Source organism: Belonocnema kinseyi, chromosome 3 (assembly GCF_010883055.1).
Source record: "Belonocnema kinseyi isolate 2016_QV_RU_SX_M_011 chromosome 3, B_treatae_v1, whole genome shotgun sequence".
Taxonomy (NCBI): Eukaryota; Metazoa; Arthropoda; class Insecta; order Hymenoptera; family Cynipidae; genus Belonocnema; species Belonocnema kinseyi.
The window spans coordinates 98,385,530-98,410,756 of NC_046659.1; the positions used below are offsets into that span (position 1 = coordinate 98,385,530).

Genomic DNA, 25,227 nt, shown 5'->3' on the forward strand with positions numbered 1-25,227 from the left:
AGTTGCCTATTTTCGGCAGGAGTATTGTGCGCCCTTCCACCAACCACTCTGGAATCGGCTCTTCCGACTTCAAATATGAGGTGAATATACGGGCCAAATGCTCATGGGTTGAAGAAAACTTCTTCCACAAGAAGGTTTTGATACAATCTGGTCCCGGTGCAGAATAGTTCTTCATCCCTCTTGATATTTTTTTCACCTCCTCGGTAGTGATGGGTGGGCATTTTTTATCAGGTGTTATGAGGGCCACACATAACTCCTTGAAGCTATATATATATATATATGTGTGTGTGTGTGTATTTATATTCCTGAATGAAATTTTTTTAAAAATGTTAATAGTATTCTTTTAAAATATAAAAAAACGTTTTTGAAAATCGAATTCTGTGTTAAAAAAAGTAATTTGAGGATAGATCAGTGATAAATTGAATACTGCATAGTTTTTTTTAACAATATTATTAAGATAGGAGAAAATATAGATAGAAATATCTTTTAATATTGGAGGCGCATGTGTTTTAAAATTCAGCTCGAACTCTTATGTATTTAAAAAAGTCTCCAGAATTTTCTCAAATACTCATTAACTATTTTCACTTTTACTGAAATCCATGAATTTTTTTCCAATTCATTTAAGTTACTTTGAATCTTACTTGAATTGCTTTAATTTCACTACGAATTCTTACGACTTCATCCTGAATTCCTTTAAATTCATCTTAGATTCGTAATACTTTTATGGAATTATCTACTTTGTCTTAATTAATATTTTCTTGGTATTCTTCCTAATTCACTCAAATTTTGTTTCATCCATTGTTCTTTTTAAATTATTTTTTTAAATTCACCTAAATGAACTGAATTCCCTCAACTCAACTCTTATTTTACGGATATAAATATAGTTTTTTAATATTTCGAATTCTTTTAAATTCTCTTTGAATTCTTTATAATTTATCCCGAATTAGCTGAAGTTCGCCCAACATTCTGAAAAACTTCATCGAATTCTTTTAAACTCAAATGAACATTTCATTCATTATTAATGCATATTAGACACCTTTATTCTATTTTAGTCACAAAATACATTTTGAAGTATGATAGGAATCTTTAATCTTTAAAAAGGTGTATTTTTTATTTAGTTGCAAATTCACTTTTTTTCTGTTACTCACTAAAAATATTTTTAATTCACTACTCATAGAAAAATGTTCTCTTTATATTGTAGAAGAAATCCTGTTTGTATTTTTCCAGGACAAAAAATGTTCAGGGGCCATTTTTGACAATGGATTATTATTAAATTATACATTTTTCCGGTTAATGTCCGAAAATATGTTTTTATTTAATACATTTAGATCTTATTCCTTAATAAGTAACAAATACTTTGTAGTAGTAAACAATGGTTTAGCCTTTAACTGGTGTTTTTGAAAAATCAAAAACTAAGAAAATTATTTTTTAAACGTAAAACTGATTAGCGGAAAATTTACACAATTTTTTTAAATGAAAGAAATTTTGTGACTGTATTTTTTTACTAGCAGGAATAAACTTAGAGTATAGCGTTTTAAAAAATAAAAAATGAAAATTGTTCTTCAATACCATATTATAATGAAATATAACTAGAATAAAATTAAGATTTTAGCAAAATCATTATATAAGAAACTACGCTAGAAAAGGTAAACAACGCAGTAAGTACAATTATCAACATATTTTTTTCATTTGTCTCTTAGTACCAAAATAGCCTTGAATTTAGACATGTGCATCATTAAGTAGTCTTTTAATGGTATATAAATGATTTTTTATGACATTCCGGTTTCTATTTCTGGGAACGACTAAAAATTCCCGATAATTTAAAGTTTTCTGAAGTGGAAAATTCCCGAGATTAAAAAATGTGTGTAATATGAAAAGCGAATTTGGAAATTCCAGACTAATAAAATACCCGACAGTTTATAATATTACCGAATTTTAAAATGCGCGAACAACAAAATTCATGACAGGAAATGGCGAAATTGTAAAATATCTGAACTAGAAAATTCCTATTGTTTGAATTTAAACTAACAATAATTGTATAAGAATGATATGAAAAAGTGAATTTGAAGACACGTGCGCTTGAAAAGAAAAAAATTATATTTAATTAAACAAGAAATTCACTTTTATCCATTTTAATTTTTCAAATAAGGCAGAATTCAATTCAGCACTGATTTATCTCGAAGTTTTTTTTTTTTTTTAATTCACAATTCGATTTTTGAGAAGGTTTTTTGTAATTTTCTGAAAATACCATGCAAATTCTCAAACATAATTTTCCATACACAACAATATTTTTTTCATGGATTGTTATACTGAATTTAAACAATAAATTTAAAAACCTTTAAACGTAAAAAAATGTCCGAGCTCAATATTTCATTATTTTATTTTTAATGAATAAATAATATTTGTTTGACAAAAAATGTTAATTATTCAGTTTAGGGAATTTTTTAGATTGGACATTTTATAATTCGGCAGTTTTCCGTAGTGAATTTTTTACTAAAAAAAAAACTTTCTTTAATGAACATTATATTTTTAATGAATAAAAAATATTTATCGAAAGAAAAATATTTTTAATTTGGTTTGATGAAATGTTTCATTAGCTAATAATTTAAGAAATGCATGTTTTATAATTAAGTATTTTCATAAGACCCTAATGCCAATGAAAAATTTCTTTAAACAAATTTAATAATTGGGTCAATTAAATCCGACATCTTTCAGAAAACTAGTATAGATGTCACTGAATAATATTTTTAAAGTTTAAATTCGGGAACCTTATATGAAGGGAATTTTATAGTTTTCATATTTTGTGATTTAGCAACGTTCTGTCAGAAATTTTAAAATTTGTTAATATTAAAAACTCTCAGGAAGGTTTTAATTCGGTAATATTATAAATTGTTCGGGAATTTTACTATGCCTAATTTATTCAATTCGTAATTTTTATATTTCGGAAATTTTATTATTCGGGAATTTTCAAATTCGGCAATTTTTTAGTGCCGGAAATTTTATTTTTTGGGATTTTTCAGTCGTCCCGATTTACCTATCTTATTTATTTCAGGAGGAATTAAATTACTTATAAATCGTTAGAACTTAAACATTTTCTTTCCACTGCGAATGAAATATTCAAACAGCTCTTAAACTTAAGTCCCGTTTTAAATTCTCACCATAAATAGCAGTTGGCTCCAGGATCTTCTTTCTCTTTTGAAATAATCTTCCCCAGCCGATCGTGAAAATAATTCTCAGGAAATAATTCACATCAAAAAGTACATATAAAATTGCTATTGTTGCTACGGTCCAGTAGCACAACATGGTCGATCCTGGTTTTATGTACACTAGAATATCACAAGAAACCAGAAATTCCAAACGATGCTTGACTCACTGTGGTCAGCGGGAGACTGAAAATTGAAGTCCAGTGTCCAGAAGTCCAGAATGAAATTTCACCGAATCATTTCTTGTATCAGCGACGTAGGAACACCTGTTTTTTGGATGGGCCATGGCCCCCTAAAATAAAAAAAAATCGATAAAAATACAAAAGAATATAAATAAAACTCTGTTATTTTTTTGCAGTATTATTTTAAGCAATAAAAATGGAAGACTAATATATTGCTGAATATTTAATAACAAATCTTTTGTAACTTATTATTTAATTTCAGGATACAAAATCTTAAAAATTATTCGGTATTTATTTACTTTGAAGAGAAGTCGAAGGAAAAAAATGTTGTATTTTTGCCAAAAAACACAAAAAATGAAAAAATTATTTGTTTAAATTAAATTCCAAAACGAAATAATATAAAAGCTATATTATGTTGAAATGAATCTAAATCCATCGCAGCTATCATGAATGTTAAATATTAAAAGATTATAATTATTTTAATGAATTTCACAAATTGTTGATTAATTTTAATATTAATAGTTTATCAATTTCAAATATTAGAATGATAAAAATGAAAAACTGCTATAATTAACATTAAAACAGCAATATTATATGCTAATTTTTTAAATAAATAAAATAGAAATATTTATAAATTTTTAAAAATTAGTCGATGGAGAGCAAAAAAGATGTGTATTTTTGTAAAAAAAATACCAAAAAGACCAAAATGTATGTTTCAATAATTAATTTTGTTCAACGTTATGTTTTTTACAGGTAATCATAATTGCTTTAAAGTTACTTTTATAATTTTTTAATAAAAAACTTTTGTCTTTTCTTTTTAAAACACAAAAGCAATTAAAAAATATTTTTGTATTGAATAAAAAAAACAATTAAATTTTAAAACGAAGTAATATAAGAAAAATGGTATTATATTGAAAGAAATCAGAATATATTAAAGACATCATAGATTTTAAATATATATTAATTTAATAAATTCAACAAATTGTCCACAGTTTTAATAGCAACAGATGATTAATTAAAAAAATTAGAATAGAAAAATGTAAACTTGCTATAAAATTAAATCAATAATAAGCTAAATGAATCATGTTTTATTACAAAATTATAAATGTTTATAAACATTCGTTTTATTTTAAATAAAAATTTGTTGAGCTGGAGAAAAGATTGGAGGAGTTTTGTCACACCCTATCGCATTTTTCAGTTAGAAAAATGATAAATAGTTGTCATTTAAAATAATAAAAATTAAAAAGTTGAATTTTTTCGTTTATTTGATGAATAATCCGTATTTTGAAATAAATGAATTAATACATTTTGAACAAAATTTCTTTTTTTAGTCCAGAAGCTGAATATCAGCCAGGTGAGACCCAAAAACATTTGTATTTTGGTCAAAAAATACACACAAAAATTAGAATTTTCTTTTTCAATCGCTTATTTTATAAATATATAATATATAATTATATATATTATATAATTTTATAAATCTTTCATAAAAAATTTTAGTTTTCTGAAATACAGCAAAATAATCACAAGATTTTTTTTCACAAATAAAATTTCTAGAACTAAATGTAGATCGTTCAGATACTTTACTATTGTTTAATATTAATAGATTTAAATTATTTGAGATATTACTCTAATTTTTATTAATTTTAATATATAGCAGATAATTAACTTGAAATATTAAAATACTAAAAATTTAAAATGCTATTAATAACGTTAAAATAATAATATGTTAAGTGAATTTTCTTTTATTTATAAATTATAAATGTTTTTAAACATTTGTTTAATTTAAAATGAAATTTTTTAGAGCTGAAAAAGGGAATGAAGGAGTTTTATCATATCCAACTCCTTTTCCAGCTCAAGAAATTATGAATAATTGCTATTTAAAATTTTTCAAATAATGAACAATTCGTCGGTAATTTATTAATTTTTCTAATTTTGAAGTAACTGGTTTTATCAATTTTTCGAAAAATTCCTTCTACTCGAAAAGTGAAATATCAGTTGCGTGATACCGAAAAAAAGATGTTTTTTTGAGAAAAGATACAAAATGGTCATAATTTGTTTTCATTATCTAAATTTTTTAATCTTTTTAATTTCTACACTGATTATACCTTGTTATACTCACTTTTATAATTTTTTTGCAAAGAGATTGAATTGAATTGAAATATTTTAATGAATTTCACTAATTGCTTATTAAGTTTAATATTTAAAAGTTGATTATTCTGTAACATTGAAATAGTGCAAATGAAAAATTGCTATAATTAACATTGAAATTATAATACGCTAAATAAATTTCCTTTTAAAATAAGTTATAAATGTGTATCACTTTTTATTTATTCAAAGTGATAATTTTTCGAACTGGAAAAAGAGAAAGGAAGTTTTGCTTGATCATACCCATTTTGCAGTTCAAAAAGTTATAATTAATTGCTATTTTTGGCAATTTGATCACTTATTTTTCGAATTGAACTTAAAAATGTTATTTGCTAATATTTTTGGTGTTAGATTGGCAATAAGCACCACAAATGCGATACTGTACGCGCGTTTAAAAAAACAAAAATATAATTATTTGATAACTTGATTTTCACACATTTTTAATTTCTTGGTTTCAAACTGTTTACTCTTAAATTCGAAAACATACATCAAAGTGAAGAAGTACCACTTCTACAAACAGCAATAAAAAAAGAATTACTTACTGAATTGATGATATATGAAAATACTTTCTAAATGAAAATATATTTTTTAGTATTCAAAAAACATTTTATTTATGACCTCTAAATTTGTTGTTAATGTATTCTAATGTTTTAAAATAACAATATTAAAAATCATAAATGCAGGTTTCTCTTTTACCAACAATATATAAATTCAACATTAAATAAAGCGAATGTATGGAGTTTTACAAGATAACGCAAAATAGTATTTTAATATTATTTCCTTTTTTCAGGATTGAAAAATTTTAATTAATAAAAAGTGGTTAAAAATTTCTTGAAGGAAAAGGTTTCAGATTTTATGACTACGTCTCTGCCGTCGACCTGAATCATGACTAGCAACTAGTTTCTGTCAGGTCCGGCCGATATGGATGTCTTTGGCACTTTGGTGTCATTAGACCTGACAAATACCAAACTATGTCGTAATAAAATTTTTATTTTAAGTTTTTGAAACATTTTTCTATTTTTTTTTTAATTTTTGCAATTGGAACCCGTAAAAAATAAATTTAATTAAATATAATTATAGATTAATCGATTTTATTTTATTCTTGTATTATTATTAAAAAGAAAAAATTATTTTAAATTTATTTTTAGAACTTTTTTTGAAATAATTTCTTTAAATGTGCAGAATATGCAAAAACAAATAGCGCGATTTGATTCTGTGGAAAAAATTACAAAAAATCCTTCTATTGGACAATTTTTTGCTCCGCTCAATTTGCTATATTTTTGTAATGAATGTACATTTTACACAAATTAATTCTTCACTTTTTAACATTTTTCAAGATGAATACCTCGTAGAAGGAAAAAAAGAAGAATCTAAATTCTACTACGTATGTATATTTATGATTGGAAATTTAACTACTTAGCTAAAAGTGAAACTAATTGGTTTGAAATTGATTTTTTGGGTTATTGATTCATCATTTTAATTGAACACTCTTTATTTTCAATATCTAACTATTTTGTTAATATTTTTCCATCATTATTTGTTTAACTGAAACTTCAACTATTCCATGTTTAGTTAAGCATGTATCTCCTTTAGTTAAAAATATAACCATTTTTTTGAAAAATTATGTATTTTATAGAAACTTCGTCTATCGTGGTAGAACATTAATCTTTTAGTAAATAATTAACCTCTATGTTAACAATGTAATTATTAGGTTAAAAAATCCATTAAAAATTAAGATACTTGATATGAAGCACATGTATTTTGTTAAAAATCATTCTTTTATTGGTAAAAAATTAATCATTCCAGTCGAAAATCAATTTCTTTGAATAATAATTTGTTATTTTTACTAATAAATTCAGTTTTGAAGTAGGTATTTTGGATTATTATTATTATTATTATTATTATTATTATTATTATTATTATTATTATTATTATTATAAGATCAAGAGTGGAAATAGCTTGAAGGCTAATAAATACACTGCATCTAGTACGAAAATACTTATATAATACTAATACTGAAAAAAAACATTTTTTTTGGGGAATTTTACTTTTTTTATTGAAAGTTAATCTGTTTTGTTAAAAATGTTGTTGTTTTTTTGGAATGATAAGACTTTATTTGAAATTTCATTTATTTTGTTTAAAATTAGTTTTAAAGAGTTTTAAATGATGTTTTAAACTAAAAACTTAACCATTTCACTTCTTGCCGAACCTTCTTTAAATGATACACATTAATTCGTTTTCGTAGAAAATTTCATTATGTTGTTAAAAATGTACTTCATTTTGTTAAAACTTATTTCTTTGACTAAAAATTTAAACTCTTCTATTTTTTGTTAAAAATTTATCTTATTTAATTGAAATTTTATCTGCTTTTTTTTAATTAATTTTTTTTTAATTCATGTATTTTCTTAAAAATTATTTTATTTTAGTAAGAAATTAATCTTTTTGGTTGAAATTTTATTTCTTTGGTTGAAATTTTTTGTCTTAAAAATGATATTTTTTAATTAAAAATTTAACTATTCCATTTTTCGTATATTTTTTTTCTCATGAACGTTAAATCTTTTTAGTTATGTATTCATTTGCTTGGTTGAAAATTAAACTATTTGGTAAAAAATTAATTTTTTAAATTGAAGATGCATCATTTTATTAAAAACTTAATTTCTTCGTTCAAAAATTTAAAAAATATAGATATTTAAAATGGATATTTTTGGGTTGTAAATTTAACTTTTTTTTAAATTCTCCTTTATGATTCAGAAACTCAAATTTTTTATGGGAATTTTTTTGTTTATTTATTGGAAAATCTTGCTTTGTAGAAAATTCAAATCTTCTGTTAAAAATTTGTATTTTTTGATTTAATTTAAACGTTTTTTTTTATTAAAAATTAAAATACCAACTATTACACGCTTTGTTAAGAAATTACATTTTTAATCAAAGAATTATCAGTGTGGTTGCAAATTAAACTTTTTTGTTGTACATTTACTTCCTCTTGATTGAAAATGAATGGTTGTAACTAAAAATGTAATAATACAATAATACAATTTTAATAAACTAAAACTCGATTTTCTATTGTTTTTGTGAATTTGGCAACATTCCTTCGAGTTTTCAAATTAATTAATCAACATTAAGGAAAAGCGACAACAATGCATTTGATATTTTCAAAATACACCTATTTTTAGAGAAATATTAGAGTGAAAAAAAATCAATTTTAAAGTATAAATTTTCCATTGGACTATCATGGATATGACCGCAGGCAAATTTTGATGTGCAATTTCTCGGAAAGTATTAACTTTTTCCAACTATTTTTTCCATAAACACTCGAAAGTACTTTCTCACTTCTTTCTTTTGAATAATTCGAATTTTGTAGAAGTGTTATTGCTTTCCTGAAATTAATCTAATTGATACTTAGTCTATATTTTCTGCAAATTTGATTTATTTTAACATAATTAGGTAAAATTAAACAAAAATTCAAATGCACAATTCATTAATTTTTGCAATTTTATCTCTACCATTATAATTTAAAGTGCCAATTTTCATAATACTCTCTGCTAGTCTGCCTCTGAATCAATTTACGTTTCATGTTTCAATTATCATCAATGCTGCTGAATTAAATTTCACACATTTTTCTTTCCTAAAGCCTACATCACTTTCTTTCTTACATGATGAAATTACTGACGATGTAAGATTATAAAATATAGCTGTCTCGTCATTTTCACAATATCGAATCTTATCAAATTTCTTTTAAATATTCGTGCATAAGTTTGAAAAATTATTCCAGGAATAATCCTCTAACATGATATTTTATTCTATAATCAATAAAAAGAAGGTAAATAATTTCATGTTTTGTCAAATTTTTACTGCTGTATTTTTGAAGCATTTGTCTTTAAATGATTCGAACTTAATAAGAAATTTTTAGGTATTTTACAGATTTTCTGTAAATCTTACATACATCTTTGGTAAATTATACAGAAAATTAAGCAAATTTTGCTTCAAAAAAGTAGCTTCTAAAATTTAGCAAATTTTAAATTCTCTAATCAATAAGACAATGTAAATTATGCATAAAATTTACACGTCTAAATTAAACTGAAACAATTTTCTCATAAAAACTTATAACTTTATTCGACAAAGGCCTGATAAATTGATTACATTGACATATTCCAATCAATAAATAATTTCCGAAGAAACATTTGAAATTTGATACAAATTAAATCAAAAATTCGTGAACTGACGCAGCAGAATTAACAAGGCAGTTACAGTCATTGAAAAATCGACACAGATGGAAAAATTTTCTGTAAAATGCAACTTTTTTTTTAAATGCCGGAACTTGCTCCTAAACATTCGTGTTTAATGTGCAATAAAATATTAAAAGGGCAGAAAACATAAAAAATATATTTCACGAAAGGGAAGCTACATTTTTCACCTATGGATAATAAGTAGCATTTGCAAATCTATTATACTTATTAGTTTTATTTAATTCTTGGTTTAGATATTGGTTACTTCTAAGATTACCTGAGCACTTTCGGTATTATTACTTTTTTCAAAAGCTCACATCAAATACAGATTACTTGCAATTATATTTCTATGGACTTGTTCCCTTAATGTATAGTAGACTCAAAAAACTTTGAATAAGAGAGTTTATAATAATATTTATTGATTCATTCCAAAATCTTTATAGTTTAAATAAAATATATTGTATAAATCTTTTTTGAGTTTTCCTCTTTTTTGGGGGACGTAAACAACAGAGCTCTTTTTGTGGCCTCAATTCATTTTATTGAATTAATTTACTAAATTTACCTTGATTACAAAACTTTATTTTTAAATACTCTAGGTTATTAATTTATCAGCACGAATCTCAAACAAAAAAGAGACTCGCTATCACAATCGAAAAATCTACTATTTTAATGTGCTTACAGACTTTATAAAAAAGGTGATTGCACAATGTGCAGACTCCTTGGAATCTTAAAAAACTTGCGTCATTAACTATGAATTATTTCTCGTTTTACGTGACTTTTCACAACTTGTTCGATATATTTAATTCACATCGCTATCGTTAATCACATATTGCTCCTAAAACATGGATGCGTCACTGCAAACAAAAAATTATTGCTGATTAGCTTCTATCAGTTTTTAATTATTTATTTTTTTAATCTAGTTTTAAGGCGCACTTAATCTTTGGCTGATTAATGCCCGATCTTCTTTTTTCATCGTGTTTACTGTCCAATCGGAGCGAATACAAATTCGAACGCACTCTTAGTCACAATTATTTGTCACCTATATATTCAAATTCTCTCAATTTTTTTGAAATTATATTTACTTTCTTAGTTTTAATACTTCTTTAAAGAATTAGCGAAGGGAATTTCCATTAATTATGTAGGGTCGATTTTAAAACTTTAGACTCCCTTATTGTAAGGATTCACAAGATTTTTATGCAATCTTGCCCCTTCTTATGTAAGATTTTATATTTTCTAATAAACATGTAATATATCAATTATTTTCACTGTGAACTAGGCTGCAAGGGATTTCGAAAGTTTCTATGAAGTTTGGATGATTTCGCGGGATTTTTCAGGATTTTATGGAAATTAAAGTTTTAATAATTTCACGAGATTTCAAGTGATTGTAAAAGGTTTTAAAACATATGCACCAATTTAATAGGGATACAAAAGTTTTAATGGAATTTCTAAGGATTTTCAAATCATTCAAAGGACTTAAAAGAGTACCAATTAATTTTAGACGGATTTCAAAAATTTTAATGTGATTCCGATGATTTCACGGGAAATGCATGAGATTTTTTTAGATTTAATAGAATGTTGATAATTTGATGGGATTTTAAAAGATTTTCAAAGGTTTCAAAAGATTAAATAGATTTTTAAAGGATTTCCAAATAATACAAACAATTTAGAGAAGTTTCCATGAGTTTTAAAGGGATTTCGTAAGATTTGAAAATTTTTAATTGATTCTCAGAGATTTTTATCATTTTTAAGGATTTTAAGGCATTTGCAAGGATTTGAAGATTTTAGGGGATTCTAATGGGATTTCGAAGATTTTAAGGGATTTGAAGAGATTTCATAAGATTTCAGGGGATTTCAAAGATTTCATAAAGGAATTTTACCAATGTTAAGAGATTTAAAGAGGATACGATGCTTTCTAGGTATTTTAAAGGATTTGAAGAGATTTCACAAGATTCAAAAGTATATTCACAGATTTGAAAGGATTTCAAAAAATTAATGGAATTTCGAAGGGTTTCCGAATAATAAAAAGGATTAAGAGGACTTTCAGTTAATTTTATAGGGACTTACTATGGTATCTCTTAAGACTTTTATATGTTTGATGGATTTTCAAAAATTTAAATAGTTTTTAGGTATTTTAAGGCTTTTCCGCGGATTTTTAAGAACTATAATTAATTTAAAGGATTTGAAGGTATTTAAAGAGATTGCATAAGGTTTTAGAAGATTTAAAGGGATTTCCAAGGATTTTCGAAAATGGATTTTAACGGAATTTGAGAAATCCAAGGAGGTTTCTATGATTTCACGATATTTTGACGGATTTTAAGTGATTTTAAGAGATTTAAAGAAGTTTTGGTAGTTTTACGGGACTTCAAAGGATTTTACAACAATCAAAATAAAATTCACATATTTCAAGGGTTTTTTAAAAATCAAGGGGAATTTCTAATGATTTTCGGAAAAGCTTAGGATTTAGAGGGTTTTCAAGGATTTTCGTCGTTTTCATGGATTTTTGAGGACTTTCACGCATTTTATAGGATAAAAAGAAATTTTTTAGGAATTTTAAGTTTTCAAGGATTTTTACAGTTTTTAAAGAATTGTGAGGAATTTTTGAAGTGTTCCGAAAATATTTTACAATATTTCAAGGAATTTTGCAAAGTTTCTTATAATACATAAATATTTTTACAATTATGAAACAATAGCAGGGGTTTTTAATGGGATTTCGAAGATTTGAAGGGACTTAAACAGATTTTATAAGATTTTAACAAATTTCAAGGGATTTTGAAGGGTTTTCAGGGTTTCGAATGAAATATAGGAGGTTTAAAGATTTCACGAGATTTTGAAGGATTTTAGAAGATTTTTAAACATTCAAAAGTTTATTCACGAATTCTAAAGGATTTCTAAAGAGCTAACGAAATTTCAAACGATTTCCGAATAATACAAAGGATTGAAAGGAGTTTTTATGAATTTTTAAAGGATTTCAAAGATAACCAGGGGTCTCATAAGAATTAGAAATATTTCACGGAATTTTAAGGATTATAATCGACTTTCACAGATTTTAAGGGATTCTCACGGATTATAAGGGGTTTTTGTGGGAATAAATGCCTTGGGACCAGAGTATCTACTGATGGGATTTTGACGTCTTCAAACGATTTTAAGAACTTTCACAGTTTGTTAAGTTTCTTAATGGATTTTACGAGATTTAAATATATTTTACGGGATTTTAAAGGATTTGAATGAGTTTTCAAAACGTGAAAGGGACTTGAAGAGAGTTCATGAGATTTCAAAAGATTTTAGAGGATTTCAAAGGTATTTAAAAGGGATTGAACAGAATTTAAGATATTTAAAGAAGTTTTGATGAGTTCATGGAATTTTAACGGATTTTAAAGTGATTTTAAGAGTTTCAAAAATATTGTAAGGCATTTGAAATAATTTAAATTAGATTTCAAATACTTAAAGAGATTTTCTAAAATTTAAAAGGATTTCGAAAAAACTGTAAAGGATTTTAAAAGGGTTTAAAAGATTTCATGAAAAGGCAAAGGATTTTTGATTATTATTAAGGATTTTAAGGGATTTCGAGAAATTTGTTCGTCTTTAAAATATTTTAATAGAGTTAAATATATTGTAAGGAATTTTAAGAGATTTGGAAAGATTTCCACCGTTTCAAATGATTTTATTGAACTTTAGAGGGATTTTAAAGATTTCCAGGGATTCAGTAAAACTTCGACATTTTTCACGAAATTTCAAGGATTTTAAGCGATTTTTAGAAATTGTATGTCACGGATTTAAAAAAATTACACGGAATTCCTAAGGGATTTTTAGGATTTGATGGGATTTCAAGGAAATTTTTAAATCCTCGACTCGATATTTGTTTATTTATACCTCTCTGCTCAAATCTTGTCTTTCAGTCAGATTTTTTACAGGTATGGCTTAAATTAAAACTTTTGGCATGTAGAATTCAGTTGTAATAAAAATCAAATTTGCCATTGTACAGTTTTTCTTCCTTAATATCAGTCTTGATATTTAAAATGTGTGGGAAAAAAAGAAAAATATCCTGAAACTTTTGTAAAAATTTGTTAGGTCAAAAGTATAATTTCATTTTATTGTCGATAAAATTTTTAATCATCCTAAGGCAAGAATAAATAAATTACATACAAAGTTTATTTATGTTATCATATTAAAAATCCTTACGCAATTAATGGACGCTTCCGAATTTCTGTAAAGCATTTTTTTAATACTGATTCAACCTTTGTTTTAAGTAGTGAAGTACCTAAATATCAAAAATAATTTCAAAAAATTTCAGAGAATGGATTAAATTAAGAATATATAAATTATCTAAGATTCCGCTAAAGCATTTCCAAATACACAGAGAGAAATTTCAAGAGATTAATTCACGGAATAGCGTGATTTTAAAGCTACAATAATTACGTGGTTTAAAGTCTCGGACTCTATGATCTAAAAGCATAGAATTCGAGATATAGAAGCAAAGGGGCGTGGCCTAATGTCCAAAGCTTCAAAATCCATACTTTAAAAGAAAGGGTTCCGAGATCGTAGTTCTCGCCTCACACTGTGATAAAATCAAGAAACAGTGCCGTGAATTAATCTTCCGAAATTTCTCTCTATGTAACGTTCTAGACATTTGCAAAACCTTTTGAGAATACAATTCTCAATTGAACTTTTCTGGGTGTTGTCTTTTCTATTCATTATATAAATTCCACCCACTGCATTGTGGATCTAAGTATGTCATTTTTTGTTTTTGTTTAGAACAATCACTTATTCATTGATAGTGTAATAATGTAACTAGCAAATGTTTTTCGCTTCGAGTCCTAGTTTCATGGTAACTTGTCACTTATGAACGTAAAATTAGTTTATCACTTTGAAGAATCGCAGTTTTAAAACGAGAATCAGGTACTTTATGCACTGATCCGGCTTAATTAGACCATGGTAGTTTCGTGAAATTGTGTCGAAGATACGCCATTCGTGATGGCGTCATCCCTTTGTCAGCAGTTTAAAACTACAGCAGGTGTCCTTCTTAATGCTGCTGATGATATTTCATTGCTTTCTATCCATCTTGCCACTTCTGGTGGTACCTCTGGTCTCACGTGGGGCATCTGAAAATTTGACGAAAAAAATGTTTATTAATAGACAGAAACTTGCAAAAAGTGGAAAAAGTTAAAAAAAAGTGACTAAAATTGACTAAAATTGACTAATCTACATTAAAGACTTGACTAATGTTCTTTTCAACTTATAGAAATTCAAATGAATTCAGAAGAATTAAAAAGAATTCAAAAGAATTCATAAGAATTCAATGAAATTTATCAGAATTTCAGGTGAATTTTGAACGAATTCTGGATAAATTCACATGAATTCAGAATACAAAAGAATTGAAGTAAAATTTGAATAGCATCGGGAAAAAAAACTTTCATTCAAGCGGAATTAAAATGAATTTATAAGAATTGAAGATACTTGATGAAGTTCATGAGAATCTGAATGAATCGATCAAAATTCTCAAAATCGAAAAATTCCCATCGAATTCGGAAAAATCTAACAGAATTTAAGTAAATTAAAAAAAGCAATATTCCTAATAGAATTCGTGCGGATTTAGAGAAATTTAAGGGAAGGGAGACAATTTTTGATGAAATTTATAAAAATTCAAGGCGAATCGCAAAGAATTCATCAATTACTTAAAACATGCAATAGACTCTTAAAATTTTGGGTGAATGAAGAAAAGCTTAAGGGAGTCCAAAAGAATTGAAAATTATTTCGGATACGTTATTGAGAATTAAAGAAATTTCAAATGAATATAAATTAATTAGAAAAAAAATACGAAAAATGCAATTGATTATAGTAAAGTGAATTTAGAAGAATTTAAGGGAATCCAAGAAACTTGGAAGAAATTCAAAAGGATTCAATTAAATTTCTAAGAAATGATTTTGAATTTAGAATTTTTTCTCTTCAAAATATCATAGATTGGTAAACTGTTAAAAAAGGACATTTCGAATTGAAAAAGACGAAATTTAACTTGTATCGATTTTAATAAAAGCGTTTAAAATTGGATAATGTACAATTGAAAAAAATGTAAAAGAAAAGCTTTAAAAATTCAAAACCTTCAAACTAAAATGATTAGATTTGGATCATTTCATCAGGAAGAAGTTGAAATTGTGTTATCTCTAATTCAAAGCATTCAGAATTAAATAATTTTATTTTGAATTCATGAATCTCAGAATTGAATCATTTCCTCGATGATGTCAGATAAAAATGTTGAAGGAGTTCAATAATTTTAAACGTTAAATATTTTTCTATTAGAATTTTTAAAAAGTAGATTATATCAAATTAAGAAGTATGAAAATTGTACTACTTTTAATCAAAATAATTCAGAATTGAGTGAATTAAAGAAGAAAACTTTTGAATTTTTAAGAAATTAAATGAGAAGCCAGTAAAATTTGACAATTTGAAATTCATAACTAAATTGAATATTTCAGAGTAAAAGCTTCTGAAACTCTAACAATGTAAATTTTTATTTAATTGAAAAAATTATTACTTAACATAAAAATTGATTATACAATTTTTCCGGATTAAAAAAATAAATTCGCCTCTAATCACAACGTTCAAAATAGAAAAATTATCAATTTAAAAAATCGAAAAATTCTAAAAAACAACGTTTGAAATAAAAATTGATTTCATATGAGAATAGTGAAAACTAAAAAAATTTATACTCCAGATAATTAAACAAACCCTAATTTTATGTAATATTAAAAAAATTTAGCCGCGAGTTATTGTGATATTAAAACTTTTTTGTTCTCGAACCCTCAAAAGTTGCTATTACTTTAAGCAAATTTAATCTTTTATATTGAACCTTTTTTAAATTGTCAATTATACTTTTTGAAATTCGAACATTCTAATTTTAATCGCAAATTTTAAACTTATGATAGGGAAAATTGGCAAATTTAACGTTTAGCATAAAAATACAGAATTTTTAAATGCAACTATTAAAAATGAAAGAAAAATTCAAAATTCTTCAAATGAAACTATTGAAAATTTAAAAAATATTTATATTGTTTCATGAAAAAATTGTTCTTTTTTTCCAAACTGAGTTCGAAATGTCGAGCTTTTTGGAACATTATTCATAAAAAAAAAATTTCGATATTCAATGCCTGGTTGCAAAATACGCTCATTTTTGAGGCTTGAATTTGAAAAAATATTGTCTAAATTTTTCATTGTTTCTAATCTATTCTCTAAGCAAGTCATTCATTTTGATACTTTGCGATTTCGAAGATTTTAAGAAATCAGAAAGTTTTGTGGTTTTAAATTTCGAAAAGTAGACATGACAATTTGAAAATTTTTAATTTCTAAGTGGTGAAATTTACTTAAAGTAATAACAATTTTTAAGGGTTTGAGTAGAAAAAACTTTTAGTATACAAATTCTTCGCAACTTATTTTTATTTTTTTAGTTTTCAATGCAGTTCGGATTTGTTTAGGTTTCAACTTTCTAGTGTATACATTTTTTTTTAAATTTCCTATTTAAAACTATTTTTTATTTTTTTCAGTAAAATTTAATTTCAAGGGTTTTAAATACAACATTTTTCCATTTGGACGATGAAAATAAAGGTGAATTTGTTTGTAGATTTCGGAAGTCTTTCTAATCAGTTTTTACGTTAACGCATAATTTTTTGAATTTCATAAAAATTTAGTTTTAGTTTAGAAATTTAATTAACTGTAGTAAAATTAAAGTGAATTTAGAATATCTAAGGGAATTTAAAAGACTTGCCAAATCCATAAGAATTTCAGAGCATTGGTCAAAATTGAAAAAATCTCGAAAATTCCGCTGATTTCAGTCAAATTTAAGTGAATTTAGAAGAAATTGAGAGAATTTAAGAGTCTTTTACGAAATTCATAAGAAATTACGTGAATTGAACGAAATTAAAAAAATTCCCGTCGCATTGAGTAAAATGGGAGTGAGCAGATTTAAGGGCGAATTTAACAGAATTTAAGATGATTCCAAAAAAATTTATAAAAATTAGAAGATTTCTTTAAAAAATTCTTTGGATTTAATAAGTTTGACGTAAATATGGAAAAATTTAAGATAATTTAATGGAATTTAACAGAATTCAAGATGAATTAACAGAAATTCTGGTTTAATTTCAAGTCTATTTAGATGAACTGTGAAATACATCAAATATTTCGTTTAATTCAGATAAGTTGGAGAGAACAGAAATCATAATTATTATGATCAAATTTAAGCACTAAACATTAACTAAACATGGAACCAATCACAAAAAATTAATTTTAATTTATGAAACATTCAAAATTATTTGAAATCTATTTAAATTGCTAAAATTATTCAAAATAATTGTTGGTTTATCTAATAAATTCTTTTCGTTGTATGGCAAATTTTTGAAAAATTATGTCATTTGAAATTTGAAAAGTGTTCACCACTTTTACTAGCTGAGGTCGGAATTGATTATTTTTAACTATTTTGTTGCTATGTCTAGCAAAAATCTTGAAAAATTATTGCTTTTAATTATAATTTTGTGAAAATCACCGAGGAATATTCTCGGAACGGGTCATTTTTAGGAAGAGTTTGTCAGGAAATAATTCCTTAAGTAAAATAAGAAAAGTGACTGAAAATGATATATCGTAATTATAATGAAGTAAAAATTAAAGATTTTGAAATAAAAGTTGAAATTAATTTAAAATTCTTAAATTAATAAAATACAAAATAAAAATACTTTAAATAACATGGACATAAAAATATGAATGTGTGTGGTGATAAAATAAAAAATATGTATATTTTTGACTGACCTGTGTAACACCAGCCTCGACACTTCCGTTTTGTTTCACCCCTTTATTCATAAGAGCACCCACAACAGCTTCAGCACTGCAATCCAATAATCGCTGACGACAAATTGCTATCGCCCTGACAAACCCATCACTTGGAGTAATAAATCGATGCTCCATGAAAATAGTCTTCTCGTCCCAGTAAATAATCTGAAAATTTTAATCAATCAAAAAACCTTTCAAAAATGCCACCCAACTTTATCTATTATCTGATATTTCAATAAAAAAATACATCATTGTAACATAAAGTTTATGAAATTTTATCAATAATGATCTTGAATTAAACATTACTTAATATATATTAATTTTTAAATGCATTATGAAAATATATTTTCCAAATTGAAAAGTAAAAAATTATGAAAATAAAACTAAACTTAAAACTTTTGATATTTTGATAGTGGTTAAAAAACTTACAACCAAATAATTGAATTTTAAAGCATAAGAGGCCAATTTTTTACAAGATAGATGAACTTTTAACCAAAAGTTAAATTTTTTACCTACAAATATAAATTTTCAACTACCTAATCGATTTTTTAATAAATAAATATTAAACTTTACCCAAAAATATTTAAATTTTCAAACTAAAAAACGAATTTTTATTAGGCATTTTAATTTTCAAAACTGAAAAGTTGAATTTTCAAACAGATAATTAAATTTTAAACATTGCACTTGCATTTTTAACAAAGTATAGTTGAATTTTCAATCTACAAAGAAAAATGCTAAAATAATGTAACAGTCGTATTTTTAACAAACAAAAAAAAAGATGAAATTTCTTCCAAAATAGGTGAATTATAAAAACAAAGAGATAGATTTTCTACTAAAAAAGACCAATTTTCAATTAGATGAGATTTTCAAGTCTAATTTTCAATCAAATAGTGTCATGCTTAGCTTAAAAAAGATCAAATTTCTGCTCGAACAGATTAATTTTTGAAACTAAAATGACGCAAAAATGTTTAAAATTGTTTAACCAAGAAATATTTTCGTAAAATTTTCAACACCAAAATACACATTTTCAACAAAAAGTTAATTATCTGCCAAAATAGTAGAAATTTTAACCAAAAAAGACGAATGATCAACAAACCAGTTTATTTTCTCATAAAAAAGCATGACTTTTTATCAAATTTGTTGAATTTTTAAATCAGTAATAAAGTATTTAGCTAAAAATATAATCTTCTAGAGGTAGAAAACGCGCAATAAAAAAACGTGACAAAATTGAGATAATGATTATTTGTGTATACTTCGAATATCATCAATTCAATTATCCACTTCAATTAGCCAAAATAAATTTTGATTAACTCTGTTTTATAACGTGTATCTATCTATAAATAATTTATTTTATGATAAATAATTTCATAAAACTTATGAATTTTTTATATATATAAAGAAAAAATTGAAAATATATGTCCTTTGAACATGAATAATGAGTGAGATATGTCTTTGCTGAATCCGAAGTAAAAAAATTAATTTTTAATTTGTTAATAACTACCAAAATTTTTGGTTTGAAACTTTAAATATTTTAGTAGCAAATTTACTTCCTGCTCAAAACTCGTATTATATGTAGTGTTGAAAAAACAACTGAAATATTTTTCGGAAAAAATTTCAACTATTTTTTTAGCTTCATTCTTTGATTTAGAAATGTATCAAATTCAGTAGACATTTCATATTTGTTCGATAAAAATTCATCTATTTTGTTAAAAATTTAAGATTTTTGTTTAGAATAGATTTTTTTAATTGAACGTGTAACTACGTGGCTAAAACTTGAAACACTTTGTTGAAAATTAATTTTCTTAAGTGAAGGTTTCCTTGAGAATTTTTTGGAAAATTTATGTTTTATTGTTGTTTAAAATTGACTTTTTAAAATGAAAATGTAAATGACAAATTTTTTAATTAATCTTCTTTAGTTGAATATTCTCTTTTTCACGTAGAAAAATAACCTTCTTGATTTAAAGTTTCATCTTTTTTTTGTAAAAATGCATCATTTTCGTTGAGAGTTAATTTTTTTGCTAAAAATTCATATTTTCTGTTTTGAAATTCAATTTTTATACGGTAAATTCGTCTCTTGATTTGAAGGTTCAACAATTTAGGTGACTTTTTTTCATGATAGAAGAATCTTAATTTTTTGAAAATTCTCCTTTTTGGTTTCAAAAATAATTTGTTGCATGAAGTTTTAAATTTTTTGGTTGAAATATCAACTATTATAATTTTGGTTGTTGATAATTCATCTTTTAAGGTTGGAAATTTAAGTATTTTGTTGAAAATATAGCTTTTATGCCATAAACGTTATATCTATTATTTAAAATAAATAAATAAATTTGTAAATTTTAAACTTTTAGCTTAAATATTGTTTTATATTATGTATAAATGATACGATGTTAAATATCACAAAAAGAAAATTCTGGTATGCATTTGAATGTTAATGGCCAGAGGTAATAAAAAATTGGCCAAAGAAAAATTTGCGAATTTGACAAACTTAAAAATAAATTTAAATTTAATTATAAATGGACATTGTTCTTTTATTTAGGTCCTATGTCTCATTATTTCTGAACCCTTTTTCTCTCTCTTCAATTTTCTCTTTTTTAATCTAAAAATGTTGGTTTAAGAAAGACCAGCTGAATACAAAATCCATGATTATGGGCAGAAAAAACCAAATATTTATTTAATGGTGATTCTTTCAAATTCTATGAAAAAAAAATTATTTTGACCCAAAGTTGACAGTGCTAGTTTCTTGTTGGCATTATTGATTATCAAGCTTACGCGGACAGCGCAAGTATTCCAACAATTTGTCACACGTGCTGACACAAGTTCTTTCGAAAATATAGAAAAAGTGAATATTATAAAACGTATACGATAATAATAATAATGATAATACAAAATACAAAATCAGCGAAATCAATATTATGTAATGTATAATATGCCTCATGTTTTGTATGAATTTCAGGCAAGCATCGAATGTTCATATGCAATCCTCATAGAAAAATGTATCTCTTTTCAATTCACAGATTTAATTTAATTTCATATTTTTTATATTTATCAGAAAAAGTATTCTTTTTAACATACATATTTTTTTAAATTATACATAAAAATTAATTTCATGTATTCTAAGAGTTAATTGAATTTTAACAGTACAGAACTAGTTGACGAACATTTTTTCGTAAATAGATTTATTGCAGAAAATTCTTGAAAAATCAAATATTACACGTTATAATAAAATTTCTATTTTTAATTCTCATATTTTGATACAGCAATGAAAAAATTTAATTTAAATTTTAGATAAAATTTAAGTTTAGCATTTGAGAGTATAATAATAATTTTTTTCCAACGTGATATTTTTTGAAATTCTTGTCGCTTATTGAAATACACGAAATTTCATTCAATTTTCATTTTCTCATGGAACTAAGAAGAGATACGTTATCACGTCCTTGTTTTACAGGATGCAACAAACCTACGTTTTTTGCAAAATTTACTTTAAAGATTACTCATTCATTTGGGACAAGTGAAGCTGAGAATTAGGTTTGTATTTTCCTGATAAATACTGAGGTTTGGGATTTTTATTGTTAATAAATATTGTACTGAATAATTGTGAAAAATAAATATCTCTGGGATTTTATTTCCTAAGATTATACACAAAATTTTAACCATCGAATTTTAGGCATTTTTGGAGAATATTTAATAATTTTGAATGGAAACGTTCCAATTTAATCCATATTAGAGTATATAGGTACAATTAAAAAAGTACAATATTAAGAATGCAATGGAAATGAATCAAACTTGTATAACTTCTAAATAATTGTTTTCAAAATTGGATCCATTAATATTAAAAGTGTTTGAATTTCAAAATAATTCTTACAGATGTTTTAAAAATTGAAAAACTGTAGAGAACATTTTTAAAAATCGAAAAATTGCAGTAGAAAGGAATAGAAATTGCGTAATTTCTAATTCAGAGATTCCAAAATTTAAAAAAATCAGAAAATTAAATTTGTCAAAGTTAAAGTTGAAGCAGCAGACACTCCAGAATTTGAATTTATCATTACATTTAAAAAATTAAAATTAATTTAACAAATTTTTTTAAGATAAAAAAAAATCAATAGTCATGCTTATCATTCGAAGTGGAAAATTTTTGAGTTAAAAACCATTAAAATTAAATTATCATTTTATAAAATTCAAAATAAAAAAAACTTTCGAATGGTAAACAAGATAAGTGTATAAATTTCTACTCTGGAATGCTGAAACTTCAATGAAACTGAAAAAAATTCCAGTCGCCAAACATTCTGATATTAATACTTTTTATACTGAAATCCTTTTAAAAAATTATTTTATGTAAACTTAGATGATTTAAAAATTAAAATTGGTAAAAATTGTAATTATACCTTTAAGAATAAAAGAACTAAAATTCTAATTGCAAAATTAAAACTTATTAAAAGCAAAAATGAACATTCGTAACTCCAAAATTGCAACCCTTTAAATTTTAAAAATATTCCATTACTGCAGCATCAATTTTAGATAGTTTAATTTTGTCGTAGTTTCATCTTAAACAACAAAATTTTTAATTTTTTAACTTCAAATCGTCTTATTTTGAACAGCTTCTTAAGAATTATTATTATTATTATTATTATTTATTCTTTCAATTATTCAAAAAATTTTAAAGGGTTTTTTAAAATCTTCAAGTAAAATTATACAATTTTAGAAGATAACAATAAAAATTTAAAGTTTCAAAAAATAATTGATTTCCTACCACAAAAAATATAAACAATATAAAAAATAATTGAGAAATTCATGAAGAACAAGAATTCAACATTTTTTAAACAAATAAACAATCAAATAAACAATTTTAAAGCATTTAAAATTGTGAAAAAGGACTATATTGCGAATGGAATGAAGAGTAATTAAACATCTATAATTTCTAAATAAAATCGTTTAAAATTTGACAATTTAACAATGAATAATTTTGAATCAGGAGCTCTCAAAATTAAACAAGTCGGGCTAAAACTTAAAAAATCTGACAATTTCAGTAGAAAAGGAGAGAAACTGTTTCACTTCAAATTTAAGACGTTCAAAAATGAACAATTTTCTTTTTAGTTAAAGAATCTTGAAATTGTATAATTTCAGATTCTAATTTCGATAATAAGACAATTTCGAAACGTTCAAAATATAATAATTCGAGATTAAAATTTTTTTAAGTTATATCACATCAAATTCAATCGAATTAAAATGATATTACTTCTAATTAAAATTGATTAGACTTCATCCAGAATCAAAGAATAGATTCATCGGGTTTTCACCGTTTATAAAGAAAACATTTACAATCAAGAACCTTTAAAATGGAATTATTCTGTTAACAAAAAGGCCGTTTAAAATGACGTAATTGTAAATGGTAAAGATTAACAATGAGAAAATGTTTACTTTGGAACATTGAAAATTAAACGAATTTGGACTTAATTGAAAACTTAAACATTTTCGCTTGCCAGGAATTGTGATATGAAAACTTTTTCATACACGAATCCTTTAAAAATTCAATTTATTTCAGTGAATTTCAATCGTTTAAAAAGTAAACCAATTTTAGTTGTAATTATACTTTAAAGATTTCAGTTGTAATTGCAAATGTAAAACTTATAAAGGGGCACCACTGATAATCATGAGAATCATTCAAATTAGTCATTTTTTTAATGTTCGACAAGAAATCAGACAATTTTAAGATAGTACATTAAAAATTAAAAATTAAAAAAAAAATAGAGACAATAAGATCGCTATGATTTCAATTTTTAAAATAACAAAATTTTAAGCCTTTTAATTCGAAATGGTGTGTTTCAGAAAAAATTTAATTATTAAATGATCACCATTTAGTAACATTTTCGAACAAAAAATAATTCAGTTTTAAATTTATGGTTCTAAAATCTTCCGTTTTTTGAAGTATGAATTTAACAAGCGATTTTTTTAATTTTCAATTATTATGAATTTATTCTGAATGTATTTAATATAAAAGTGTTTAACTAGAAATCCTTCGAAATAAAAATTTACAACTTTAAAGTTTTTAAAATTAATATGCTACGATTGCTAATATTAAAAAAAACAATAAGAATACTCAGATGTAAAATTATTTAATTTAAAACTGACTATCAATTAAAAATTATTGTAGAACATTTGCAATCATGCGTAAAAAAGAACTCTTATTGTAAAATAAAATGTAAAATGTATTTAAACTCAATTTTGCATCCATCTGTTGGTAAATATTTCTCGTAAAGAAATCTTTTTTTCTTTATAAACTATCATTCAATTCCAATTAATTTCTAATCCGCTTGAGCCTGATTGATTTTCAGGTTGGCAGTGATCAGGAACTTTTTATAGTCTTAAAGGTAGCCTACTACATTGCAAATTTTTAAATTGGAAACCGCAGAAAATTAAGAAATTTCAAAAATAATATTTTAGAATTCAAAGCTTTGAATTATAATGTACTGAAAAAAGAATTCGAAATTAAAGCAATTTTGAAGATGATACTATAGTACATATTATTAAAAAGTATCGTGTCATGCAGTGTCAAGTGACATTACAACACGGTGATCCTGAAGCAAGTTTAGGTTGAACAAAAATGTCATCCAAAACGGAGAACGCCACTGTTTTCTACAGTTTTCAAGCTTTCTAAAACGCTTT

At 24.6% G+C, this 25,227-nt stretch overlaps 2 protein-coding genes across 2 annotated transcripts in view; both read right to left on the bottom strand.

Moving 5' to 3' along the window:
* The window catches only part of LOC117170207 (protein THEM6), a 17,709-nt gene extending 14,325 nt beyond the window's left edge, over window positions 1–3,384 (bottom strand). Inside the window, exon 1 of the mRNA XM_033356819.1 lies at window positions 3,159–3,384. Coding sequence (XP_033212710.1) covers window positions 3,159–3,303 — 145 coding nt within the window. The 5' untranslated portion in view covers window positions 3,304–3,384. The remainder of the gene's footprint in view (window positions 1–3,158) is intronic.
* Window positions 3,385–13,847: 10,463 nt separating this feature from the next.
* Window positions 13,848–25,227, bottom strand: part of LOC117169340 (protein THEM6) — a 28,598-nt gene continuing 17,218 nt past the window's right edge. The window contains exons 3-4 of the mRNA XM_033355678.1: window positions 18,547–18,732; window positions 13,848–14,855 (exon numbers count right to left, since the gene is read on the bottom strand). Of these exons, the coding sequence (XP_033211569.1) occupies window positions 14,745–14,855; window positions 18,547–18,732 (297 nt within the window). The 3' untranslated portion in view covers window positions 13,848–14,744. The remainder of the gene's footprint in view (window positions 14,856–18,546; window positions 18,733–25,227) is intronic.